We start from the raw sequence: 19,917 nt of genomic DNA on the forward strand, positions 1-19,917 counted from the left end.
AAAATTTTAAAGGGAAAAATTTTAATAATTTGAAAAATTGTAAAGAGAGGAATTTTAATAATTTGAAAAACTGTAAACAGAAGAACTTTAATCGTTAAACATTGAAAACAGAAAACTTGATTATATTGTAAATATTTAAAATATTAAAATTAAAGATGAACTTGTAAATTTTATGAAATCTTGGAAAAAAAGTTTTCGAGTTAGATAAACATTTTTCCGTGCGATTTTCAAATACCCTTGAAAGAAGATATTGAGAAAAAAAGTTATAAATCCCCCCATGAGAACTTTTAAATCCGTTAACGATGCTTCCTTTGGTATATTAATCTGATTTTAGATTTTTCTCCTTCTCTCATTCTTTTTAAAGAAAATGTTCTCGTTTTCTTTTTTTTTTTCTTTTTTTTTTGTAAAGTTGAATTTTAACGATATTGCACGGTCCGGAAGTAATATGTACTTTCAAGTTTTAAGTTTCTTTTCAGGTAGAAACGAAAGTATAAGTTAGATCGATGACAAGGGAGCAGCTCTCTCATTTGTAGACCCTCATTTTATTCCCTCATCTCACATTTCTTTTCTGACCACCTGTTTTTATTTCTAGAATGTGTATAGATATATGTTAGCTTCCACCATAATTCTCGTCTATATACACTTAAAAAGAAACGAGGGTTAACAAATGTATGACCACATCTTGAGATATACTACTTTATAGTGTAGAGAAAAAGAGGAGAACTTCAGTAAGAAATGTAAGAACATCATTTGTGTAAATCAAAAGGCTAAGAATAGTTTCTTTTGTAAAGTAGATAACTTAAAATTCTTCTTCGCTAAAGTACCCACTTGGAGAAAAAAAATTTCCTCCTTGAAAAATGTAGATTTCTTTTTATAAATTATTTTTTTCAAACTTTCATTTTTTTCGAAATAAACTGGAAAATTTTCTATAAAAAAAATGAAGAATAATACCAAAGTGGAAGAAGCTTTCTAAGCGCATAAAATATTTTTTTTTTTAATTAAAATTATTTTTTTAATTCCATTTTTTAAAATAAACTATGGAAAATTTTCTAAAAAAAGTTACCAAAATGTAAAAGCTTTCTAAGCGTATAAAAATAAATTTACTAAATTATTATTTATTGTTTATTTAAATTAGGTATTTTTTTAAAATACCCTATTTTTTTATGAAACTGGGAAATTATTTTTAAAAAAATTACGAAAGTGGAAAAAGCTTTCTAAGCGCCAAAAAAATTTTAATATATTATTATTTATTTATCAAAAATATTTTTCTTAAAATTCCATTTTTTTCAAAATAAACTGGAAAATGTTCTATTAAAAAAAATTTCCAAAGTGTAAAAGCTTTTTAAGCGTATAGAAAGAAACTTACTAAATTATTATTTATCATTTATCTAAATTATTTTCTTTAAATTACATTTTTCTAAATAAAATTTTCTATCAAAACAAAAAAAAAGTGGAAAAACCTTTCTAAGCATATATAAAGAAATTCACTGTCAAAATTTTCTTCAATTTCTACAAATAAAAAAATTTAATTTTCAAAAAGTATAGACGTTCATTTATTTGGTAACTTTTTAATAGTCAATTTTATTTAATAATTTTTTTTCATTTATTGTTCATTATTATTTGTTTTTGTTTATTTATTATTATTAATTTATTAGTACTATTTATTTTTGTTTGTTAATTATTATTAATTTATTATTTTTTAGTTATTATTTATGAAAATTAATAAGGTCTCTAATTGTAATTACAGCCGACAGGGCAAATTAACATTTTGGAGATGAATTATTATTAGCTTGAATGTGAATTCGAGAAAGGCGAAAAATAATAATAAGAATATAAAGAGGTTCATTTAATTTTTATTACTCAGTTTCATAATCTCTCTGGAGTGAAATTAAATCTGGTATCTTCAGCGTAACAAGATTTTTAGTTGAAAAATATTCTAAGGGGAAAACTATGTTTTTAATTGGAAGAAAAATTTTTACACTTTCGTTTCAAAGAGTAAATACTATTTCATTTTTTCACCCTCTTTTGGCTTTTAGTTCAGTTTTAGGAATTTGCATTTAGAATTTTTTTACTCTAGCACTGTGTGGAGTAAATAAAAATTCTCCTTATTGAACGCAGAAGGAGGGAAAAATTTCTTTTTTTAATTCAAATAATCGATCTGTTGATGAAATTTGAATTTCTTTCGATTTCTTTCGAATAATTAATCGAATTCAATTTATTATTTATTTATTATTGAATTTATTCCAAACAGAAAATTTCTGTATTGTTAAAAATTTTTTTTTAAATGAACATTTATTTGATTAATGAATATTTTAATTAAATAATTTTTTTTGAGGTGTATTTTTATAGGAGAAATAAAAAAAGACAGAAAAATGGTCCATTTGGTTTCCCATCATTTCCAGCGAGAATAAATTAAGCTTGATTCAATTATTTTCTCCGAGGGCGGAATGATTTAGCAAAAGTCAAATTATTCAGGATCACGATTTTTTTTTTTTTTTTTTTTTTTTTTTTTTTTTTTTTTTTTTAATACAAAAAAGGAGTGACTTTTCATTTGTCTTTTTTGTTCTTTTTTTTCATTTATAATCAAAATTCGTATTTTTTGTTGCAAAAAATAAAAATAGAAACTATTGACAACTCAATTTGTCTTCTTTTTACATTTATTATTCTTGGAACATGTATTTTGTGTGATATATGTTTTTTTTAAAAAGGATACAATATTTTTTTTTAGAAATCTCAGTATTTCACTTCAGTGACAGATTTTTTTTTAGTTTCCGTGTCTTTGAAAAAAAAGTCAGTGTTCAACAAATATTTACATGTCAGATAAAAAATATTTGCTGTAGAAGTTTTTGCCTTATCGACCGATCGGAAAGCTTTGAAATTTTTAGGGCCGCATGAATGGATAAAGTTTAGAGAGAAAGAGAGACTTGGTTTTTTCGAAATTGTGAATATTAATTTGACACTTTAATTAATAAAAAATAACTAATGAAAAATCACTAAAAGATATAATTAAATATTTACTTGAATCAAATAATTTTTATTTAAATCCAATAAATTGTACCTATTTGAATCAATAATAATTTTAGTATTTGAAGCAAATAAAAATTGATTTAGGTAAAATTTATTTGACTTAATTAAATATTTGTTTAATGATAGACAAGTAATCGCAATCATTCGATTTATTATTGTATTAATTTTTTTTAGTGTAATTATTTTTTTATAATTAAAAAAAAGTAATTATATTTGAAATTCTCTAGAACAAGGTATACATAAATTAAATGTCGGAGTGCATAAGAGATTAGACTATTAAATTAAACGATTGACAGAATTTAATTGAGCTGGAAAATTATTCAGAATTGACAAATGATATTATCGTGTGTCAATGGTTAATGAGAAATTAGGAATTCGAGATTTGTTAATAAATTTGTCTGCTTATGGAATCAGAGAAATTTGCTTTGTACGATTACAAGAAGCAAGGCGCATATTTCATGCTGAAACTAGTGCAATTTGTCAATCGTTGGGCTAATTGAAGGAATTTATTATTTTGAATTGTGTTCCATAATAATGTGAATCTCTCTCTACATTAAAGAGGAACCAATTCATTCAATGAGTATTATATGTCGATTTAAGTTTTCAAATGTCGAAAACTGTGTTCATAGAGAGAAAAGGAGAGAGAGAGAGAGAGAGAGAGAGAGAGGGGTGTACATAAATGTGACGCGAATATAGGAAACTTGCGAGGTTGTCACATGAAACATTTATTGCAAACCGTATGGTACGGGCAATAAACCGCGAACGTGCTCGTTTTGGTCCTTCTGGTAACATCAGCCTTTGGTTAGCAAGGCTGAATACAGCGGATATCCGGAAACATCTCGGTTACACACGGCAATTCCAGATGGTTTCATTTTTATATTTTCTACGGGTATATTGCGAATTGCAATTTCTTGTCGGCGGAACACAATATCTGATATGTGAAATTGTTGCGGGAATTATTTTTACTTTTTTTTAATCGTCGTCACGCGTTGGTAAATTAGTGATGAGTAATTACTAATTAGTATCTAAATGTAGCTAGTAAATTAGAATCACAAGCTGGTAAATTAGTAAGGGGACTAATTACTAATTAGCAACGACTAATTACTAATCAGTAACGAACTAATTACTAATTACTAAACTTCATATATTATTAGTTATTATTAATATAAAATATTAATAATATTAATATTCTCTCTAATTTTGAATTAGTAGAACCACTAATTAAAATTTAGAAATTTTTTCGTGCTGTATTCCGTCACTTCTAAGAAATACGAGAAACAAAATGGCGGCGGACAAATAAAACAGCTGATCCACTTGAAATCTTATAATTCGTCTAAATTCCAAATTAAACGGAATTAAGTAACGATATTTTTTTAAAATAATTTTTTCTAATGGCAAGAATGTGATTTATTTACTATTTTACTTAGTAGATTTAAATTTTGTACTGAATTTGTAGTGGAAAATTACTAACAATTAGTAAAAATACTACAAATTATTACTAATTTAAATTAGTGGACGACTTTTCAGTTTTCATTTCACAAATTCATATTTAGAGATTTGTTTATTATATTAATAAAATAATATTAATAAGAAATTAATATCAGTATTTTTGCGCTGAAAAAAAAAAAATTATTTGATTTAAATAATCGATTACTTGTCTATTATCAAATAAATATTTACTTGAAGCAAGTAATTTTTATTTTAGTCAATGAAATTATATTTGAATCAACTCTCTAAATTTAAAGAACTGATCGTCAGTAAAGCGTATCTAATTGTCAGTTAAAAATAACTGATATTGTATTCGATTTTTGTTAACTAATTCAGTTAGTTAAGTTAAATAATTTTTTATTCACTCTCAAAAAACGAAATCAATGAAATTTGACTGATTTTCCGAACCTCTCTTCTCATGATTTTAATCAGTTAAAAATTATTGAAATATCAGTCATTTTTCACTGATTGGACAATTAAAAATATAACTGAAATGTTCAATATGCAAGACAGAAGTTTCCAGTAATTTTTTAATTGGATAATCAGTGAAAAATGACTAATATTTCAATAATTTTTAACTGATTTTCAGTTAAATTTCACTGATTTAGATTTAGAGAATAGTTTTGACCGAAAATCAGTTATTTTTAAATAAATTTCACTGATTTAGATTTAGAGAGTATTTTTTTTTTTTTACTGAAAATCAGTCATTCTTTCACTGTCAATCAGTTATTTTTAACTGATTGCAGAAACAAAAATTCAGTCTCTGATTTTCAACTGATTGAAATTTAGAGAAAACAAATTCAGCATTTAAAGTAAATACCATTTAATTGATTTAAATAAAAATTGTTTGATTCAAGTAAATATTTTTTTAATAATTACATTAGTAATTTTATTGAATCAAATAAATTTTTTTTCAGTGTACTCTTAATTATTAATAATTAATAATAAATAATAATATAAATAGAATTTATATTTTTTGCCCAACTTGATTTAAATCCCGATAAGTGCCTAAAAATTTATCGCACTTTTATTTCTTACTGTTATTCATTTTATTATTATTTATTTCATTATTTATTTTGCTATTATTTATAATAATTTTTTCTATTATTTATTTTCTTATATTATTTTTGTTATTATATATCTCATTATTGATTTAATTATAGTTTTTTTAATGATTATTTTTATTATTCGTTTCCTTGCTATTTTAATTAGTTGTTTCATTACATCTGATTATATCTTCATATTTGCTACTTTTCTATTGTTTTTATTTCTTTACTTTATTATTATTTTTATTGCTTACTTTATTATTTTTATCAGTTATTTTATTATTATTTTTATTATTTATTTCATTATTATTTTTATCATTTATTTCATTATAATTTTTATTATTTATTTCATTATTATTTTCATTATTTATTTTAATTCAATTCAAGAATAATGCGCGGGTTGTTTTATTATTTACTTTTAATTATTAATTTTTTTATTATTTATTTCGCTAAAGGTTTTTATTCTTATTTACTTCATAATATTTTATAATCCGTTTTGTTACAACTTCATTATTCATTTATGAATTCTCTCTAATAATGGAATTAAAATATTATTCTTGAAAGTATTATTTTTAAAAAAATTTGAAATTAGAGCAACATTCTATTATTTATAATTTATATATTATATATTTATTCTGCAATATTTTTTATAGTCTAATAGTTATTTTTAAATCTGTTATTTAGTTCTTTCTATTAGTCTGTCTATTATTACTTTTTCGATTTGATGTATTTTGGTGAATTTTCTTGGTTGTATTGTTAATTCATTGAACTGAAAAAGTTTATTTAGTATTAACTTAAAAAATACAAATCGTAAAAATGTTCACAATTTTTTAAATTGAATATTTTTTGAATAATAAATTTTCAAATACAAATCTTTATGAAAGAAATATGTTACTTGATTTTAGTTTTCATTTGATTTTAACTGTTTTTTTAACTGCTTTTAACTGATGAACTTTAAGGGCTTCGCACACATTTTTCTGCAATTGAAACTAAATTAAAAGGTGTATTTTTCTCTTTTAAGAAACAGTTATATTTCAACATTGAAAAAAAGCAATTTAGGTATGTTTTACTTCAAAAAGAAATTTTCGATTGAAGTTTGATAGATGAAATCTGTCTTTTTTTCTTCTTTTGCAATTAAAAGAAGTTTTAATAAAACAAATTTTGTTCGGAAAATATAGTTTTCAAAATATAAACTCTCGACTTTATTTCAGTATAGTAATTATTGTTTCACACACATTTTTAAATTAAATCCCCAAGCTTTCTACGCATGGATTTTATTCCTTTTTTTTATTTATAAAATTTAAAAGAATATTGAAAAAACAGTGAAAAATATTCATTGCAGAGAATACTTTTTATTCTGAAACGAATTTTTTTTCTTTTTGTAGGAGTGAAAATTTCAAATTCATTTTAAGCACATATGGAAAAATATAATTAGACTTCTAGTGAGTAGAAATTCCCTAATCTGTGTTTAAATGAGATGAGGATTTTCGTACCTATATAAAGCGTACGTTCGCATTATTATTTTAATTTAAAAACATTCGCGAGAAATTTTTTCTCTAACGTAACTGGACGGATTTAAATTGATTGCTATTCTTCTTTTCCTATTGTGTGTGGAATGTTTGATGATTATTAAAAAAAATTAGCGAGAAAAAGAGGAAAAATTGCTTTGGAAGATAGGTATTTAATTTAAATTAAGACTATTCAGGGAGTTGATTTAATTTCCAATGTATTATTTAGAGGGAATAAAAAAGAAGATAATGGGAAAGGGAATGAGAAGATAAAGAAGTGTTTTAAATCGAATCGTTATACTTGAGAGTAATTACTTAAAAAGTCATTACTGTATAAATAGTGATTCTTTGTAATATTCTTTTTATCGTGCCCTTGTAATTAAATTCAAAAGCTTTTAGACGAATAATTCGTGGTGAGAATAGAGAGATCTAAATGTCATCTAGGAGTGTTTGTATCTCCGCTTTTCAATTTCAATTTTCGATCTCTTCATTTTTTTTTGTACAACAAATCGTTCGCTTAAAGGTTAATTGATCTTTGTTCTGCGAGACATTTCTCCTAACAGGATTAAATTCAGTTTGTCTTAGTTCTGCTTTTCATCATTTTCAATAATAACATTCGTAAACTTTGACACTCTGTAAAATGTCTTTGGCTGAGGAGGAGCAGGAGGTTATGGAGGGAAAAAAGAAAAGAAAAAAAACGATCTTGTTGAAAGTTCAATTAAATTTGTCTTTCAACTGAGCAAACAAAATTTCCAAAGCGAATAAGAAAGTGCAAAAGAAGATCTTTGCGGTTGAAATGAAGCGGTAAATATTGACTCAAAGTGTATATTCACCGACAATTTTCTTTTTCATTTCCTTATTTGTCTGAACATATAAATGCCAAAAAAATAAAAAAAAATCGATATGCAATTTCTTTTTTTGAAAAATATAAATTCTGCATTCAATATTAAAATGCAAATGTAAAAGAAAATGTAAATGTAAACATAAATTCAATAATTTCAATAATTTCAATTCAGAAAACTTGATTCATATTTTTGAGATTTTATAAAAAAAATTGTTTAAAAAATAATTTTGTTATTGTTATTAATTGATTTTGAGTTCTCAAAAATAAGAAAATTTATTTTTAGCTTTTTAAAATGTTTATTCTTGAAAAATAAATATATAAAAATTTGACCTTATTTTGAATAAATGTAATTTAAATTTTCGTCATTAAAAATATGTATATTTTTCATTAAAATGAAAATGTAAATTTTTTTTCGTTTTTTGTCTCAATTTTGATATCCTTTGAAAAACTATGTTAGAAAAATAATAAAAATCAAAATAATGTAATTTCAATAATTTTAATTCAGAAAACTTGATTCATATTTTTGAGATTTTATGAAAAAAATTGTTTAAAAAATAATATTTGTTATTTTTATTATTTATTATTAATTGATTTAATTAATTCAAAACATTAATTAATTCAATTCTCAAAAATAAGAAAAATTATTTTTAGCTTTTTAAAATGTTTATTCTTGAAAAATAAAAAAATAAAAATTTCAACTTATTTTGATTAAGAATCAAAATAATGTAATTTCAATATTTTTAATTCGGAAAAAATTGTTTCATTTAATTTAAAAATGATGAGAATGTAAAAATTGTTGAAAATTAATATTTGTGAAATATTGTTGAGAATTGAAATTAAGAGATTGCGTTTTTTGATTTTCAATTAAAATGTTGATCCTTGAAAAAATAAATGAATAATGACTGAACTGAACTTGAGAAGCGACAATTTAAAAATGATGGGTAACGAGAGAAATGTGGCGGTGAATAGAGAGAAATGGATATAAATCCAATTTAATGGGGAGTCGCACAATTATCAGCTTGCGTTTGCAAACTATGAGAATAATTTGTTGGTAGGATGATTGTGTATGCGCGGTACAATTATGTGATATGTCAGCCGCAAATAAATTTATTACCAAGTGAAACAATATAATCGGTTTTTCGAAATTTTTTTTTTCTATATAACACATATACCTATGTGACATTCCCAATTCGATCCCAAATTTGAGTTCCAATTCTTATTGTGTGGGATAATAAATTTCATTCCAATACACACATAGCGAAAATAGTTGTCATCCTTGTTTATTCTTTGATTAATGGCGGTCAATTTTATTTTCTCTGACAAATTAAAAAACTTTTCTCTTAGATAACAGATTTTCATTCTTTATGTTCGTCGTCGAGAGTGACGGAAATGGAAACTTATGCGGTATATACAGTTTTTTTTGTCCTTTTGCATTTGTTTTTTAAAGTTGTTACACTTTTGTCAGGAGGAGAAGTGATCATCTTCGTCAAAATAAAGTTAATACACGAAGAGTATTAAATAAAAAAATTCTTTACTTTCTGCACTTTCTTTTTGTGAACACTTTTTTTTATATATAATGTGGCAGAGAAATTTGTTTCTATTTTTGCCTATCGATTTTACGTCGAAGACTATTATTTTTTCTTGAGAGAAATGACTCGAAAAAAATGTCTTCTGATTAATAATTTTCTTTCATATTGTTTCGTGATTAATTTAATTAAATTAATTCATTATTTAAATTAATTATAAGAAAATATTAATTAATGATATTAAAATATTTATAAATAATATTGAAATATTAATAAATAATATTGAAATATTAATTAATAATATTGAAATATTAATAAGTAATATTAAAATATTAATAAATAATATTGAAATATTAATTAATAATATGCAAATATTAATTAAAAATATTTAAATATTAATTAATATTTTGAATTTTGTTCACTTGGATAAAATGTTATCGAACGATTTTAATTGGAGTTTCATGCAAATTTGTTGAAAAAGAAATTAAATGAATTTTTAATGAGTCTCACTCAAAGGGACTTTTTTTATCACTTATTGTTTACGATATCACATTATATATTTTACATAGTTTTTTTTTTTTTTTTGTTTAATTCGATAATTGAAATTTCTTGTTTTTGCTCGAATTGCAGTGATTTTTCTCCATTTCAGTGACTCACGTGTTCTTTTCCGACTATATTATCAAATTACTTTTTTTTCTTGATATTATTTTATTTAATGTCATTATATTTTTTTTATAAAATATGTGAGTCCTTAATGTTTCCTACCGTTGTCGAAATGGTGATTTGCAATCCAGCATCTGAAAATTTGAGAAAAAGGGTTTATTAGTTTTTTAAATTAATTATTTTTTCTTCGATTTTTTTCAAGGTTCTAAATTTTTTTTTTAAATACTGATGACGAATAATAATTTTGTTATTTTTTTTAATAATAATTTTTGAGTCTATTAAATTGTCAAGTAAATATTTCACTTGAATCAAATAATTTTTATTTCAATCAAATAAATTTTAATTGAACCAATAATTTCGGTATTTGAAGCGAATAAAAATAAATTGAATAAAAAAGAAAATAAATTGCTTTAAATACTAAGATTATTGATTCAAATAAAATTTATTTAAAAAAAAAATTTTCTTAGTTTTAATTTTAAGTTTTAAGTTTTTGTTTTTAAATTTTGTAGAATGAAGTTTAATTATTTTTTCTAATTATACTCTGGAACATGTTTATAGTTTCAAAATTTTTGTAACAGTTTTTTTTGAGACCAGTGTTTGGAATTAAAAAAAAGATTTTAAATTAAAAAATAAATTTAAAAACAGTTGAAATTAAATTAGTGTCAGGCAATTTTTTCTAGTTTTGACATATTATCCCCCAAAGATTTGGGAACATTTTTAAATTGCCTCACACCTATCGAGAAGTTTTTTCCTCTGGAGTGCAAAAGAGTCGTTAAGGTATAGCCATGTTTCGTGAAAAAAGAAATTTTTACGACGTAGCACCTTCGTTCTTTTTTCTTTTTTTCTTCTTTTTTTGAAGAGTAAGGAGGATCCGGGAGAAAAATGACTTTGACCTCGAAACTGTAATTTTCACTCTTCTTTCAAAGTTACATAAAATTCTTTTTAATATTATCTTTTTTATTTATTTACCATTTTCATATATGGAAAATTTAAATTTTTTCCATCCTTTTTTTTTGGTGGAAAATTAAATTTTCATTTCTTCATTCAATGTAAATAAATAGTATTTTTTTTACATTGCTTGAAAAATAATTTGACGAGTAAAATAATCAGAAGCCTCAAAAGGAAATGAAGAAGACAAAAAGAAATGAATATTAGAAAACAAAAATATTAAAAAAACAAAATTAATATAAAATTTCCCAACTATTATTAGAAAGTTTTTTTCTCATCGTCGAAACTCTGGATGTATTTCGCGAAGAAAAAAAATAGAAAAGAAATAAAGGAGAAGGAAAAAAAAGAAATGCGAACAATGAAGATGAACTTAAGTGGCACATGAATGGAAGCGAATAATCGAAAACGAATTCGTAGGGCGTCGACTCTTATCAAGTAAATGTTTGATTTGACATCCCAATTTCTCAAGAATATCTCCTAAAGTTACAGTCGCCCTATCTTTATTGTCTTTTTTTTTCTTCTTACCGTCTCCCCGTGTACCAAATTGTTAGATCCGAAAATTTCTTGTTCAAATAAAAATAAATGGATATAGAGAGAGAAAAAAAAAGAATGACGTGACACTTTTGACCCAAAATTCATCGCAAGAATTTTAAGTTATCGAAATTTATTTTTCTTTTCAATCCAACTTTTTTCTGACGATTTTCTACATCGTATTTATAGAGTAGTTTTCATAACTCTTTGCAAAACCGCGGAAAGTCGAGTCCGAGTTTTAGTGCACAATTTTTTTTCTTTTTTTTTTTTTTTGTTCTTTTTGTTTTTTTCAAGCTTTTAGCTTCAAGAGGAAAACGAAAATAAGAAGAGAAAAAATAGGGGATAAGCAAAAAGTTGAATTCATCCATTTTATGGGCGTACTTTTAATTTTCCGCTTTTTGCAGACTTTTTTTTTAAATCCCTTTTTTGTTTTCGTCGATTTTGTATGTATGTATGTGTAAGCCGATGGAATATCACTCACTCAGCTTAGGTTTCCGCTTTCATTGCAGATAAGTAGTATGTTGACATTTGTGTTATCTTTCATGTTTCATGCTTTTTATGTTGTGAATAAAATAAATTACGTATTTTTTAATATTGAAAAGGGTATTCTTAATATTTTAAAGAAATGTCGAGGTGAATTTATATTTTTTTAATTTACTAATACTAACAGAGTGAATCGCAATTTTTTGCCTGGAGTTTATGAAAACTTTTTCGATATCTATATGAATAATTATAATATTTATAGTAATTAATTACTAAATAATATTAATAGTAATAATAACAATAATAATTATTAATTAATTTTAATACTTTTTCTATATGAGAAAGCAATAATAATATTGATAATAATTATTAATTAAATAATAATGTAGTATCGCAAAAGTCGGAATTAAAGAAAAATTAAAAATTAATTAATTTGTTGAATTAAAAATTATTAATTAGTAAACCAGGCAAAAAATTACATTATTAAGAATTAAAGTATAATTAAAAAGTGAAAAAAAAACTTGAAAAATTTAAATTTGTATTAAAATTAAATTAAAAAATTTGTTTTAATTAAATTTGAAAATTGAATAATTTGTAGAAATTGTTTTAAATGTTAAAATGACTTGAATCGCCTTTGCAATAGAATAACTAACTGGGCTTTAAGGTGACGGCCACAAGAAGTTGCCTGGTTTACTAATTAGTCTTGATTACGTAATGTCTTTGAATTGGAGAACTCAGCAAAACAGTTGAAACTAAACTTGGAATGACACTGTTCTTGTCGTATTGGTCATATCAGTTTAATTGTCAAGCTACGTTAACGACCCTTTGGGACAGAAACTTGTGTCAGTCTCACTGTTCCTGCGACGACAGCCGTGAAACAAACTCGAGAATCTATGTGAACCAGTTATTCGAATAAAAAGTCCTTGCAGTATGATGATATATATCACACAGTATATTGAAACTCGATATTTTGGATTTGTAAAATTAGCGTCGATTTTAATTTTTTAACAATATTTTTTACATGTAGAATTTCTTACAAGCTTACAGTTTTTTTAAGTGTACAAAAAATTTTTTAAAAATATTTTTTACATGTAGAATTTCTTACAAGCTCACAGTTTTTCTAAGGATAGCAAATTGAGACAAAAAACGAATCAAAAATGTTGCTTCGCAACACTTTTGATTCGTTTTTTGTCTCAATTTGATATCATTAGAAAAAATGTGAGTAAATTATTATTTGTTGTATAAGTAAAATTTTATTTGTTATAAGTAGGGGAATGTAGTCAAGGTTGGCCTACTGTCTAGGTAGGCCACTCGCGTTTTTTTGTCAAGTTCACTAGCGCCACCTACGCGCATTTTTGTCGAAGCTTGTCTTAGTGAAACCTAACTTTTTGTTCAATTACATTTTCGGAAAATCGAAAATTGTGTTTTCTGTGACGTCGGTACAAAAAAAGCTCAAAAAAAGTTTTGTGCATAATGTGAAAAACCATGAATAAAAGATAAAAAACAAATTGAATCGTCAAGGCAAGTATGCAGAAAATTTGTGGGACTCATGGTTGAAAGGAAAACAAAGTAAAAAATCGAATCCCGAAACGTATTTCTTTATGGTTACAACAATTCGGTAATGTTACTTACTGTCAAGGTCGGCCACTATGTGTTTAAAATGCGCAAAGTTGAGGACGAGCTACTTCATTTGCAAAAACTGCAATTCTGTATAACTCATAATATAATTGATCATCTTATTAATATTTTTATTTAATTTTATTAATATTTTAGTGCAAAACTTTTTTTTATTTATATTTATTTTTTTATATTGTTTATTGTTATTATTTTGTTATTTCATTAAGTTACAAACTGTAAACAATAAAGAATCAATTTTCCGTAACTCCAAACATGTTATTTTATTTTTTAACGATTAATGCCCTTTGAATTTTAAAAGTGGCCGACCTTGACTGTAATGGCCAACCTGGACTACAAATTTTTTTTTTTTTAAATCTTTATAACTTTTTCATTTTTAAACCTGTCAATTTACTTTGTACAGAAAAAATGTTCCTATTAAACAGGACTTTCCAACCATACACTTCAATTGTCCAAATTCATTTTTAAAAAAAAGTTATAAACAAAAGTCAAAAAGGTGGCCGACCTAGACTATGTTCCCCTACAATTTTATTTGTTATAAGTAAAATTTTAATTGTTACAAGCAAATTTTTATTTGGCTCAAATAAAGTCTAGTTTGTTTATATATAAATTTTATTTGGTTCAAACAATGTCTATTTGGTTTAAATCAAATTTTATTTGTTTCAAATAAAAAGTTCTTATTCCGCGAAAAGAAATTTATTAGTGGAATATTGAATATCAAATTTTCGAATCATATTTCATATATTTATTTTATTCAAAAATTTTTGAATCAAATAAAAAAGTTCATTTCAGCTTATGAGACTGATTATGAGAATCATTAGTTAGTTGCAGTTTGATTTTATGTACTGAAAATCATTGAATTTTTGCAAAGTATTTATGAAAAGATTTGAAAATAATTGAATTCATTTCAAGAATTTTATCACAATTTTTTTCAGTATTTGAATTCTTTCAAGAAAATGTAATTAAAATTGTATTGAAAATAATTTAATTCTTGGCAAGATTTTTATGAAAATTCTTTAAAATAATGGAATTGTTTTGAAGAATTTATTTTAATTTTCTTGAAAATAATGAAGTTTTTGAAAATAATTTTTACTGAAAATAATGGAATTTTTCAAAATAATTTTCACTGAAAATGTTGAAAGTAATATTCAATTTAATGAAGATTTTCTTTTAAGTTTTTAAAATAATCGTGCTTATTATTAATTGTAATTAATAATTTTCCTATTAAATTATATTAAAATTATTCAGAGAAAATTGAATTCTTTTAAATAATTTTATTAGAGTTTTTGTAAATAATTACATTTTTTTTGAGGAATTTCATTAAATTTCGTAAAAATAATGAAATTTTTGAATATAATTATAATTGACAATTTTAAAAATAATTGAAATTTACAAAGAATTTTATTGAAAACTTTTGAGAACAATTGAATTGCTTAGAAAATTTTTTTACAATTTTTAAAAATAATTGAACTTGTTAGAGAAATTTTATTAAAATCGTATTGAAAATAATTGAAATTTATAGAGGAATTTTGTTAAGAATTTTTGAAAATAATTGAATTTTTATTAAAACTCTTGAAAATAATTGAATAATATTTTTAAAAATAATTGTATTCTTTCAAGAAATTTTATTAAAATTGTATTGAAAATAATTGAATTCCTCCGAAACATTTTCGAAGAATTTTATTATTTATGAAAATAATTGAATTCTTGCGGTGGATTTTAGAATTCATAAAAATAATTGAATTGTTTCGAAGAATTTTATCTGAATTTTTTGAAGGAATTTTATTTACAAATTTTAAAAATAATGATTTTTTTAAAAGAATTTTATCAAAATTGTTAAAAATAATTGAATTTAATTAATATTTTTAAAAATAATTGTATTCTTTCGAGAAATTTTATTAAAATTGTATTAAAAATAATTGAATTCCTCCAAAACATTTTATTATTTATAAAAAAATAATTGAATTTCTCCGAAACATTCTATTATTTATAAAAAAATAATTGAAGTCCTTTGAAGAATTTTATTATTTATGAAAATATTTTAATTCTTGCCAAGAATTTTCTCATTTATGAAAATAATTGAATTCTTGCGGATGATTTTACAATTCATTAGAGTAATTGAATTGTTTAGAAGAATTTTATTCTGAATTTTTGAAAAGAATGATTTTTTTTAAAAGAATTTCATCAAAATTGTTGAAAATAATTGAATTTTTATTAAAACTTTTGAAAATAATCCAATTCAGTCTTTTCAGTCGTTCCAAATAAAAATTTTATTTAGAAGCACAAATGAATTTCTTTTGAATGGATATAATTTTTGTATTTGAACCGTAAATAAAAAATTATTGTAAAGAAATATAATAATAATGTATTATTATTTTATTATATTATTTATTGTTATTATTATTATAAATATACTATTATTCAAGTTCTAAAGAAAAATTGATGAAAAAATACCTGATGGAAAAAATATATATAGGTATATAGATTTCTATAGTAAAGACATAAATTTAAAACGAATACAAAATATATATCGTGAATTTTAAGCTGAAATGGTGACTGTGCAGAATTAAGTGAAGATTTATAATGCATTTTGGAAAAATGTGGTTTAAATGGAGTTTCTTTATAGTGAGGAGCGCATACGGAAGCTTAAAATCCAATAAGGGCTTTATGTGCCAGCGAAGCGTGACTCGATATGTTGACGGAGTGTGTAAGCTGCATAAATTAGATGATCCTAAATAGAGCACTCGCATTCAGAGATATATAATGTGTTCTGTGACCTATCAAACTTTCTTTCACATACAAAAATAAGTCTTAATTTTCTATGTTCTCAATTTCTTTGCAAATTGTTTCTTTTTTTATGATAAAAAAAGTTATTTTTAACTACACTATTTTTAATCGTTCGCTAAAATTATTATGTTAAGAAACTTTCAGTTGGAAATCTTATGGTTTCTATTAATTGAAAATTTCTTGTAAAAAAATAATCAATAATTCATTAGATTCGATAAATTTGTTTTCTAGATTCAATTACTAAAACAATTTTATTGGTTTCATGTATATAGGCAACGAAGTTTGAAATAAGGTTTCCAAGTAGTACAAACTGACTTTTGTCAGACAAGCGATAAACTCTACTTCCTTAGTTTATTTTGTCGGTTTGATTGAGTTATTGGTGTGTTATCTTTGAATTTTTTTTTTTGATTTATTTGTTTATTGCTGTAGAATTGTTTGTCAAATGGAAAAATTGGCAAATAATTTTAAATTTTGATTAAAAAAAAGTAAGAAATTTTTCTAATTTTTAATGTTAGATATTACTCTCTAAATTTGAATTAGTAAAAATGTTTGATAATTTGAATTAGTAACTGGTTTTTTGCTTTTAAACTAGTAAATTTTAGTAACAAATTAGTAAAATTTACAAATTCAAAAGCAAAAAGTTAGTCACTAATTCAAATATTAGTAAATATTTTTACTAATTCAAATTTAAAGAGTAATTACAAAATTGTTTACTAATTAATAAAATTTACTAATTCAAATTTAGAGAGTAGATATGCTAAAGCTCAATAAAAATATTATTATAATTTTTATATCTTTTTAATTTAAATTTTATTATATTTTCATTATGTATTGTATTATATTTGTAATATAATGCTAACATTAAAATTGATTACTTTTTTTATGAAAATCGTTATATAAAATTTTTTATCACTTATTTTGAGTTTACATGGAAAATATACTCTCTGAATTTAGTTGTAAATTCCATTATTGTTTTTCGTACTTTTCATATTTTAAGTTTTTAAGTAGCATTAACTGATTTCTGGCAGATAGGCAATTACTTGTTTTTCTTTTAATTTTACGTTGATGCTTTATATTTAATGTTTAAGTTAAAACAAAAATTAAAAATTGCTTTTCATACTTTTCTTATCTTTAAGTTTTAAGTAGTATAAACTGATTTCTGTCAGACAGGCAAACACGTATTTTTCTTCTTACCTTGCTTCACTTAATACTTTTAAGTAAAATTGCTCTAAATATTTTATTATAAATCCCTAAAGTTTTTAACATTTAATCGCATTTGTTTGTTACCTTTTTAAAGTTTGAAATTCGGTAAAAAATGTTACTTTTCGCATTAAGAAATTATTTATTTAATAAATGTTAAATTTACTTATTATTTCTCATAAAAATAAACTCTTAGAAAAAAATATTAAATAAAAGTATATTTCTCTCAAACCTTTGGGTTTAAAACGAGTTTAAATAAATAAAATGTATTTCTCTCAAAACCAACCAGATTATTTATTTGTTTTAAGTAAAAATTTTATTAGAGAAAAATTAAAATTTTTTTTGAATTACATAATTAAAATTTTATTTAAACCAAACAAAATTTATTTGAAATTGGATTTTGTTTGAAATTTTTTTTTCCGAATTGTGGTAAAATAAAAAGTTGTTGACACTTTTTCGGTCGAGTTTTTGCTAACTAAATTTTTTATATTTCAAAAAGTATTTTCTAAGTTGTTCTTGAATTTTTTAGTGTTTCTTTTGTTACGTGTGCGGTTCTTTTTTTTTGTTCTCCAACCCTAATTGAAAGGAAGAAGATCTCTTGAATTTCTCATTACAATAAAAAAACCGTCACATTGTTAGATCCGCACCCTAAAAGAAAGTAAAGAAAAAGAGGGTTTATTTTCCACAGAAAAAATATTGTTTCTTAAAAAATTAGGGTAATTCCTTTCTTTGTGAATATAATTTAAAAAAATGTTGATTTAAACAGGAATGAAAAAAGTTTTTTATAAATAATTTACAATTGGGCGTTGCCAGTTGTTAAATATTTTTACCAAAACAATGAATTTTCTGTTATTTATTTATTTAAATTTGACTAATATTTTATGAATTCTCCACCAAAAATTTATGAATTTATGTAAAATTTATAAATAAATTAATAATTTTATGTTTATTGACAATTTTTTTTATTAAATTTTAAATATTTCGTGAATGGGGAGGAAATAAATTTCACGTAATTCGTCGAAAGTAATAATAAAATGAGGTCGCAATATGGCAAAAGAGTCTAAAAAGGGTATACACAAAATTGACGTAAAACAGACATCTCAAGGTTGAGTGACGGGTATTTAAAAAAAATTTTCAACTAAAATGAGCTCTGAGAAGACGTAAAAGAGAATGAGGATAAAAATGAGGCAAAAAATATCAAATTTCAAATAATTATCTATTGTCTCCATTATAATAAAATTTATTAATATTTGTTAATTCAATAAAAATCGATTTATTTAACTTAAATTTATTAAATATATTTATTTCAAATCAATTTTAATTAAACTTACGATAATTGACTCTAGTTCAATTAATTAATAATTAATTTAAATTAAACTTACTAAAATTGACTCTAATTTAGTTAATTAATTAATAATTAATAAACAATACTTAAATTTACTAAAGTTGACTCTACTTCAATATTTTTAGTTTATCATTTAACGCTCTACTTCTATTTATTCTTTTTCCACAAAAAAAAGTTCGACAGATTAATTATTATTCTCGGGCTTCTGTAAAGAAATTTCTTATTTTCCCTTTTTGCAATCCACCCAATGTGGGTTTTGCGGTTTAGCTTTATTTTCCCTCGCTTTCTTTTTTTTCTTTTCTTGAATACCTTTTTATTTTCTTCTTTTTTGAAAGGAGGGAAAAAAAGTGTGTTCGACCTTCATTCATGAATTATACTCAAGTTTCACGTTTATAGAATTAAGAAATGCTTTAATCCTTTAATAATATATATAAATGAATGTGAGTTTGAAGAAAACAAATGTGAAATGAAAAAAAAGTTTTAAGAGGGGAAAATTATTGAGAAATATTGGAAGGTAAAAAGAAGGGAAGAAAAATTTTGCGGGTTAAAAAGCTTTTCCCCTTCCTCTGAGGCATGTATATTTTTCTTAAGAGCCGCAAAATAATATTTACATCATAAACTAGAAAACCTTATATCCCACATATGGTGTACTTTGAGGCATTTCTTCTTTTTTTTCTGTAAAAGCTCTCTCCTCCTCTCATCGTCAAGTCACATCACGTCCTTTGATAATGTTCGTCAATATTGCTTTCTGATAATTTAGGAATATTGTGTTTTTTTATTTTTTTTTAAATTTTTTATTAAAGAGTTTTAAGAACTTTTTATTAAAGTCTATACATACATGTCGAATAATTGGGATTGTTTAGTTATTTTTTTCGAATATAATACT

At 23.3% G+C, this 19,917-nt stretch overlaps 1 protein-coding gene across 6 annotated transcripts in view; it reads right to left on the reverse strand.

Annotated features, from left to right (window-relative positions):
* Positions 1-9,861: 9,861 nt before the first annotated feature.
* The window catches only part of LOC122504750 (allatostatin-A receptor-like), a 40,232-nt gene continuing 30,176 nt past the window's right edge, over positions 9,862-19,917 (reverse strand). For all 6 annotated transcript variants that reach the window (XM_043615979.1, XM_043615981.1, XM_043615976.1 and 3 more), the window contains one exon: positions 9,862-10,236. In XM_043615979.1, coding sequence (XP_043471914.1) covers positions 10,172-10,236 — 65 coding nt within the window. In that variant the 3' untranslated portion in view covers positions 9,862-10,171. The remainder of the gene's footprint in view (positions 10,237-19,917) is intronic.

Source organism: Leptopilina heterotoma, unplaced genomic scaffold (genome assembly GCF_015476425.1).
Source record: "Leptopilina heterotoma isolate Lh14 unplaced genomic scaffold, ASM1547642v1 Lhet_313, whole genome shotgun sequence".
In the NCBI taxonomy this organism is placed as follows: Eukaryota; Metazoa; Arthropoda; class Insecta; order Hymenoptera; family Figitidae; genus Leptopilina; species Leptopilina heterotoma.